This window comes from Falco biarmicus, chromosome 10 (assembly GCF_023638135.1).
Source record: "Falco biarmicus isolate bFalBia1 chromosome 10, bFalBia1.pri, whole genome shotgun sequence".
In the NCBI taxonomy this organism is placed as follows: domain Eukaryota; kingdom Metazoa; phylum Chordata; class Aves; order Falconiformes; family Falconidae; genus Falco; species Falco biarmicus.
This window is the reverse complement of record NC_079297.1, coordinates 38,088,063-38,096,349: the sequence shown is the minus strand read 5'-3', so window position 1 is coordinate 38,096,349 and position 8,287 is coordinate 38,088,063. Positions and strand designations below refer to the sequence as shown.

The 8,287-nt window shown below is 54.6% G+C and overlaps 1 protein-coding gene across 1 annotated transcript; it reads left to right on the top strand.

The window, feature by feature from the left end:
* The first annotated feature begins 539 nt into the window (after positions 1-539).
* On the top strand, positions 540-7,773 carry LOC130156226 (ubiquitin carboxyl-terminal hydrolase 42-like). Its single transcript, XM_056354530.1, has 11 exons — positions 540-726; positions 1,175-1,285; positions 1,361-1,456; positions 1,603-1,677; positions 1,840-1,910; positions 2,457-2,539; positions 2,775-2,883; positions 3,221-3,361; positions 3,567-3,667; positions 4,751-4,925; positions 7,606-7,773. The coding sequence occupies exons 1-11, from the start codon at positions 540-542 to the stop codon at positions 7,771-7,773; spliced, it is 1,317 nt and encodes a 438-aa protein (XP_056210505.1).
* Positions 7,774-8,287: the final 514 nt, after the last annotated feature.

The window sequence follows — 8,287 nt, the reverse complement described above, 5'->3', positions numbered from 1 at the left end:
TGTGAGCCCCCAAATGCAATGGGCACGGCTCCTGCTCCATCCTGGAATGTTGATTGTGGGGACAACCTTGAGGGAATTCTGGGGTGTTTCCTGAGAGCAGCCAGGCCTACCCAGGGTTTTTTGATTGGACGCAGCAATTGGTCATTTTGTCCCTCCTCTGCCATTCTACACATTGCCCGTAGAACAAACTGACATCAGTAGGGTTCCCTTCTGGGCTTGGTGCCTGCTTGTTTTTGTCAAGTGACAGTCAGAAAAAGGGAAGGCTTGACCTGATCATTCAACACTCTAGATGGAAAGGCGGGTATCCCGAGCCCAGAAATCAGAGTGTGGGTTTGTTGGATTTCCAGCAAAAGAAGGAGGTGAACAGGCTTTTCCCAAACCTTTTCCAAGCAGTAAATGTCACAGACAGCGTTGGGTTTCCCCTGTTCTGGCTTGGAGGTTGGAGCTGGTTGTCCTGGGTGCTCCTGCAGAGAACTTGGCTTTTCAGATACGCTTCTGTGCAACAAAACCATCATTTCCCTGCAGTCGTTGCCGAGGGAATGGCTCCACCACAAAGGATCCTCTTTTCCCCGGAGAAGATTTGCATGGGCTGGCAGCAAAGGCAGAGAGCTGGAGCAGGCCTCTACAACCTGGGCAATACGTGCTTCCTCAACTCCGTGCTGCAGTGCCTGACGTACACACCCCCTCTTGCCAACTACCTGCTCTCTCATGAGCACAGCAGCTCCTGTGAGTACTTTTAGGAAGATCTCCTTGTCAGTCTGCTGGGCACTTCCCAAGCATCCCCAGAACCTGCAACGGGATGTAGGAGAAAAACAGCCCTTCTTTGTCAGCTGCCCCCAAGCTGGTGTTCTGGGAACACTCAAGCCTAGAAGCCGCTTGTCCTATCAAGGTGTGTTCGCTCTCACAAAGATGCCTCTTTCTAGTCCCGGGTGTTGTTCCCGATTCCTGCAGGTTAAACTCTCTCTGCTGGTTGCACAGAAAACTTCTGTCAGTGAAGCATCCCTCTCAAGAATGTTTTCTGTGTACTGAGATGTCCTGGGCATACTGGGCCATTGGCACCTGGGGAGGACTAGGAGACTGTCTAGGACAACTCCAAGATCTCCATGAGGTTTCCCATTCAATGGCTCTTTGACTAACCTGACTGGCTTGCTTCCCTTCCTCCCTCCCTCTTCAGGTCGCCAGCAAGGCTTCTGCATGACGTGCATCATGGAAGCGCACGTTAACAATGCCTGGAACACCTCAGCCAGTGCCATCCAGCCCAGGGACGTCATCAGTGCCCTCCCACGTAGGTCACCTCAGCTACTTTGATGTGCTTTCCTCTGTTGGTAGAGGACTGAAGTACTACCTTCCTCTTGATTAGGAATAGGAGGACATTTCATGCTTGGCATGCAGGAAGACGCCCACGACTTCTTACGCTGTACTGTCACTGCCATGCAGAGAGCTTGTCTGGCTGGAAGCAGCGCATAAGCACAAACAAATGACCTTTCAATGTTGCCCGGCCTTTTGGCTGCCTTGATGTACCCCCATCAAGGAAACACTACGCCCAGGGCTTGCAGGCAAAGGAAAACTCTTGGAGGAGATAACTCTCTGCTTTACTGTTTCCTTCCAGCTGGGACACCTCTTCTCAATATACTACCATCGTCCATCAAATATTTGGGGGCTTCCTGAGGTCCAGAGGTATGTTTCCACAACTGTTGCTCTCCTTACACTTGCCTGTGCCCTGCTGTGTGCCTGTGAGAAACAGATGAGCGTGTGGCTGGCTCTAGAAAAGATGAAAAGCATAAATGGGCACATCCTATTGACTTCACCTGTTGCTGAGCATTTCCGTTTGCCTTCCAGTCACGTGCTGCAGCTGCAAAGCAGTTTCCAATTCCTGCGAGGCCTTCCTGGATGTGCCTTTGGATATCGAAGTAAGAGGGTTTCTCACTGTGCTTCAGGACATCCCAAGCTCCTTGTGGCTTCCCAGAATGTGTGCAGCTGGCCTTGAAAAGTGCACTGTGAACACAGGAGAGCTTGGTGGGAGGTGGGAAGTGGTATGGGAGGTGTCCTGCAAAGGCCATGGCAGCGGTCTCCCTGTAGGTGCTGGGCAAGCACGCATTATACTCTCTGCACTGAGGGACTCTCAGCCACCATCTCTTTGCCTTCCCTCAACACCCACCTGGCTCCTAGGCTGATGGCTCGTGTTGTTTTCATTCCTGATGATGCTGCACACTATCGGCAGCTGAACTGAGCGGTGGCACGGTGAGGTAGCTCTTGATAGCGTCAGCCGGGAATCTCTGGGAAGTGAGGGAAATGTCCGATATCATACCCTCTTTCCTCCTCCCTCTGGCCACTCTTTGCAGGGTCACGGTGGGTCTCCTCTGCGTCATCCACCTGGGTCTTGTGGGCAACTCCTCCTGAGTGCTTGGGCGAGGGCATTTCTCCCAGCTCAGAGCTCTCCTTTCTCACCCCTCCAGGCAGCCTCATCTGTCACCGCAGCTCTGGAGAACTTTGTGAAACCTGAGCGGCTGGCTGGTGAAAACAGCTTTCAATGTAGCAGGTAAGAGGATGTCTAACACCAGATTAAGACTTGTACCTGTGTGGAGATGCTGCCTGTCATCGAGCCTCAGGAGGTTCGATGTACAATCAGGAGGCACAGCTTTTCTTTCTTACGGCCTAATGGTTCTGAAGAGTCTTGAAATGGCGTGAGGACGTGTGAGGTGGAAAAGGTTGTCTGGCTGCCTTGGGGCAAGCTAGGGTGCATTTCAGTGCTTGGCTCTCTGCTTGCTTTCAAGGTGTGACGAGATGGTTACTGCCCTCAAGAGGTTTACAATCGATCGCGCGCCCAGGGTGCTCACGCTGTGCCTGAAACGCTTTGATTTCTATGGCAAGAAGATCGGCAAGGTGTGTACGCAATTGGAGGGCAACTCTCTTTCTCTTCCTGGAGCAGGAGATTTCCCAAAGCAGGATGCTCTGTCACAAGCTGTTCAGGTGGAGCTTTTGGTGTTCCCTTCTGGGCAGAGGAGAGCTCCTGTGGCAAGGCAAGCACATGCTCTGCTGCGACAGAGCTGCTCTGGCCGAGAACAGTTTCCTGCCACCCAAGGCGTTACCTGCTGCTTCAGGGACAAGAAGTGTTGATGAGCCCCAGAGATGTATTTTAACATAGCTGGGCCCTGGTCTTGGCAGGCTTTTTCACGTGGTATGGCAGTATCCTTCCTGAGCCCTCTTGATCTCTCTGCAGTTTGTGCAGTATCCCCAGTACTTGGATCTCCGGCCATACATGTCTCAGGGAGCTGCAGAACTGCTCCTCTACACCTTATATGCTGTCCTGGTGCACAGCGGTGGCAGCTGTCAGGCAGGACACTATTTCTGCTACACAAAGGTAAAGAGCCACCTCCTTTGTCACGGGGAAGAATGTGTGCTGGGGAAGGCAAACTTTTCTGGTAGCCAAGCTTTTGGGGGAGAAGGTCTCCTGACTGGCTGGATGGGATTTGCACTGGTGGACTCTTGCTTCTGTAGTTTGCTGCCTGTGTTTTTCTGAAGAAACCACGCATTTCATCTCCAGATATCATTGCCTTTATTTACAGGCCAGCGATGGACTGTGGTACCAGATGGACGATACGTTGGTGGATCGTTGCGACATAAACACAGTTCTCGCGCAGCAAGCCTATTTACTTTTTTATGTCAGGTAATAGCCACTACCAAAATGTGTCGAGAATACATTTCCCTTTCCCGGTCTGGCTATTTTCCTTCCGATCCTCCTGAGTCTTTCTGTCCTAGCAGACAGTTACTACCTGCATCATTCAGTGCTGTCCAACGTGAACTGCCCCCCGTCAGTCCTTCCCTTCCCTTGCTGGGCTTTAGGCTGCTGCCCCGATGTAAACTGCTACTTGTCTGCTCTCTGTAGCTGTTTGATACAGAGAAGCGTCCCTAAAGCGGCCTACAGGGAAGATCTGGGGGACTCCTGATCAGGATGTGTAGTGATTGGGTGAGGGGCAGCAGTTTTAAACTTCAAGAGGGTAGATTTAGAGTCGATCTTAGGAAGAACTTGTTTACGATGAGCGTGGAGAGACACTGGCAGAGGTTGCCCAGAGAAGCTGTGGATGCCCTGTCCCTGGAAGTGTTCAAGGCCAGGCTGGACAGGGCTTTGAGCAACCTGGTCTGTTGGAAGGTGCCCCTGCCCATGTCAGGTGATTGGAACTAGATGACCGTTAAGGTCCCTTCCAAGCCAAACCATCCTGTGATGCTATGATTCTATGAAATGGAGGCCGTAGGGGGTATGAAGGCGAGGTCTTGCTGTGACAGGGGCAGACCTAGTGGGAAGACCCCAACTGAATTTCCCATATTCTTGTCTTGACATGTCTTCTCTCTGTCATAGAAACCACTCCAAGTAAATGAGTGAACCCCAGAGGGGGCTGCAAAAGCAGCTCTAAACAAACATTGATCCTTGTTTGTTCTTTTTCTCCCGCAGATGCTCTGCACCCAGCGCTACTCGGGAGCAAACCCTGCTGAGGCAGAGAGAGATCAGATCCCCACGGCGCAGCTATGATCTCTGCAGCCAATTAGTGGAGCACAGAGGGTACCACCAGTCACCAAAGAGGAGGAGAACGAGTCCTCCAAGTCATCGTCATGCTCCCAGGATTGAAACAACTCAGGGGCTTTCCAACAGTTTTTCCGAGTCACCTCTTGCACCCAGGGCTGCTGGGGAGAAAAGCCTGCTGAGGCAGAGAGAGCAGAGCAGATCCCCACGGCATGGCTATGATCTCCGCAGCCAGTTTGTGGAGTACAAAGAGTACTACCCCTTAGCAAGGAGGAAGAGAAGAACGAGTCCTCCAAGTTATGACCATGCTCCCAATGATAACGCAACTCCAGGGACCTCTAACGGCAGCTCCCAAAATTCTGCACCCAGCGCTACTCGGGAGCAAACCCTGCTGAGGCAGAGAGAGGTCAGATCCCCACGGCGCAGCTATGATCTCTGCAGCCAATTAGTGGAGCACAGAGGGTACCACCAGTCACCAAAGAGGAGGAGAACAAGTCCTCCAAGTCATCGTCATGCTCCCAGGATTGACACAACTCAGGGGCTTTCCAACAGTTTTTCCGAGTCACCTCTTGCACCCAGGGCTGCTGGAGAGAAAAGCCTGCTGAGGCAGAGAGAGCGGAGCAGATCCCCACGGCATGGCTATGATCTCCGCAGCCGGTTTGTGGAGTACACAGAGTACCACCACTCAGCAAGGAGGAGGAGGAGGGTTTCAGTGCACTACAGATGCAGCTGAGAGAAATACTCAGGGTGCTGTGGTGGAGACACGGGCGGTTTGCAACCCTGGATGAGCGTGGAGCACAGCATCTGTATCATGGAATATCAGAGAGGAGGAGGAGGAGGAAGATCCAGGAAGCACCGCAAGTGACCCCAACAGGGAACAAGCTGCACAAAAAGCAGCAACAGCCCACCCTGTCCCTCCTCCCAGTGCTGCCTGTGGTCACCAAGAGCTCAGAGGGAGCTTCCAGAGACTGGGACAGCTCCGCCAGCTGGCCCACCTGCCCACAGGACCATCGAGGAAGAGCTTTAATCTCTCTTCTGCTTTGGGGATCACCTTGCAAAAACAACACTCATTTGGAACCCACCGGCAGAGAAGCCAAAGCCAGAATTAAAAGCAGTTGCTGGCCTTGCACAAGTCACTGAGGGGGCATGTACTTTTCTAGGTTTTAGGGGAGTTGGTGGAAATACTCAGTGTGGGAAGTTTATGCCATGGGGTTTTGAAAGCTGTGTGCTTGCATGGGCCCCTCTTGCAATCTCTTCCTTTTAAACATGGAGTTCAAGTCACTCAAATGGAAAAGGGCTAGGTGAGCCGACAGCGAGCGGGACTGAAAAGGACTGAACAGCCAGGCCCAGCGGGTGCTGCTCGGTGGCACCAAGTCTGGTGTGAGGCCAGGAACTAGCGGTGGCACCCAGGGGTCAGTACTGGCTGCAAACCTCTTTGACACCTTCCTTAATTAATGGTCTCCATGATGGGGCAGAAGGCACCCTCACTTTGGTAAATGACACCAAAGCGGGAGGAGCAGCACTTAGGCCAGGGCATCGTGGTGCCATCCCAAGGGACCTGGGCAGGCTGGAGAGAGGGGCTGACTGGGACCTCATCTAGTTCAGACCTCCTTCAGCATACACAAGCCAAGCCTGTGTATAACAACGAATATGCAATGTACCATGAAGCCTAAAGACTGAACAAAGGAGGGGAGAAGTTAGAGGAGAGTCCATCGTAACTTTGTCCCATGGGTCTCCAGGTACCCAGTGAAAGCACAGCAACTGCTTTGGCTGCTCCGCCATGTCCCTGCACCATGACGCGCTCAGCAATTTTTCCAGGCAGAGTACAGAGGCGCTAAGGGGGCCAGAGGGACCCTGCAGGGCTCCCTGAGGGACTGTGGGACAAACAGAGTGCCTGGGTCACCCTGACTGCCTCAGGAGGGCTCCCATGATCTGGCTAGAGAGCTACACAAGGCTCTGGGGCATTACAGACACCTATGGAGGAGTGCCGTGGAGACTCAAGGGGAATGGTCGAATCTAGGGTCCAGGCCCCGAGTCCAGTGGGCTTTCTTTTGGTGCTAGAGTCCCTGCAGAGGGGTCTGGGGTGCAAGGAAGGGCTCAGGAGGCATCCTGGGTGGACTAGAGCGAGCCTAAGACAGCTCCAGGGCAAAGACAGCTCCAGCGCACCCTGGGGCAGAGGGTGCCCAGGGCCAGGTGGCCTCCACAGCCATCAGGGACCTGGCAACAGGCATTGTGATGTGTGGGGGGAGGGAGCGTGGCATGGGCTTGTGCTCATCATCTCCCTGCCCCTTTGCAGTGCCTTGATGTTGCAGCTGGTACAGGCACTGCCCCCCACCAGCACAGGGACCCTCACACAGCACTCCAACTAACATCACTGGCACAAGCTGCCCAGAGAGGCCTCTGGAGACGTTCCAATGCCACCTGCACAGAATTTTGTGCAATCTGCTCTAGCACAGCCTGCTTTTACAGGGGGGTGGACTAGATAATCTCCGGAGGTTCCCTCCAACAACGACCACTGTGTGATTCTGGGACTCGTGGCACTTTGGCTGAGGAAGAAGATGTCAGGATCCTCAGGCAACCCAATGTCTGACTGCCCTCCCAGTCTCCCTGTCCAAGAAACCTGCCAGTCCTCACTAGCAGAAATTGGAACTCCACACGTGGGCTTACAGATGTGCATGAGCACTGCAGGGCAACAGCCTTCTCTCTCTTCCCCATCCTCCACTGCAGGGCAAGTGCAGATGTTCTGCGGAGGGACCACCAATCCCCACCAGCCCTGCTGCCCTCCCTGTCATGCAGTGGCTCCTCTACCCTGGGCTCCCTCTACCGCGTCCCAGACCACTGGCCTGCTGTGATGGCACAGTCAGTGGCACTAACCTGCATAGCACATTCCCAGTCCCTCAGGGCCAGTGGGTGCCAGTGGGGAAGCTGGGAATCGCCCCTGGCCAGGACCCAGCAGGAGTTCCTCATGGATGGCAGGGATGCCAAAGCATGAGGAATTCCCTACTGGATGTCAGTGAAAGAGCACAGAGCCCCATCCATGTGAAGCCACCCCCAGCAGCCCCTCAGCCATAGCTGTGGTTACACAGAACCTCGCCAAGGAGCTCATCCGCATTGTGCAGGACACCGTCATAGTGACCAAGCAGTACAAAAAGTTTTTGCAAATCATGATGGCCAAGTTGCGAAAGGAAGCCTGTGGTAGGACGCCCCCCCGCAGTGCCCTCCTCCCCCCCGCCAGGAAAGAGGAGCAGCTCTAACCAGGCCTGCTGCAGCCCAGAGGGTGGCCCCAGGGCCTTTGAGTGGAGCTGCTGGGGGCAGATGTAGACTCAGGGAAGACAGCAGATGGGGACAAAGACCAAGGGCAGGACACGGTGCCAAGCAGAAGCAGCCCTATGCAGATGGGCAGAAGGAGCCCGGTGGGGGTGACGAAGAGGAGCCCCTTGGCGCCAGACAGAATCAGCTCCATGGGCCTGGGCAGCACCATCCATGTGGGGCCGGGCAGGAGCACCCCAGCAGAGCCCAGGCCCCAGCACCGGGGGCACGTGGGCAGGGCACGTGGGCAGGCGGCCTCAGGACTGTGCCAGGCAGGACTGTGCCTGCAGGACGGCTGCTCCTGGCTGTGGGGCTGCTCAAAGCTTTGGTGGAGATGCGACTGCTGGCCCCACTGCATCTGCTTCTGCAAGCCCCCGTGGTGGCAGCGCTGCTCCCAGAAGAGCAATGGGTTTCCCTGCCAGTGAGCAGCTGGCAGGGTGCAGGGCTGGGAACCCCCTG

What these genes read in the sequence shown, in the direction of transcription:
- LOC130156226 (XM_056354530.1), top strand. Translation starts at nt 540, where the DNA reads ATGGCTCCACCACAAAGGATCCTCTTTTCCCCGGAGAAGATTTGCATG. An exon ending in TCATGAGCACAGCAGCTCCT is followed by an intron (nt 727 to 1,174) that starts GTGAGTACTTTT and finishes CTCCCTCTTCAG; the next exon opens with GTCGCCAGCAAGGCTTCTGC. An exon ending in CCCTGCTGAGGCAGAGAGAG is followed by an intron (nt 4,926 to 7,605) that starts GTCAGATCCCCA and finishes GTGGTTACACAG; the next exon opens with AACCTCGCCAAGGAGCTCAT.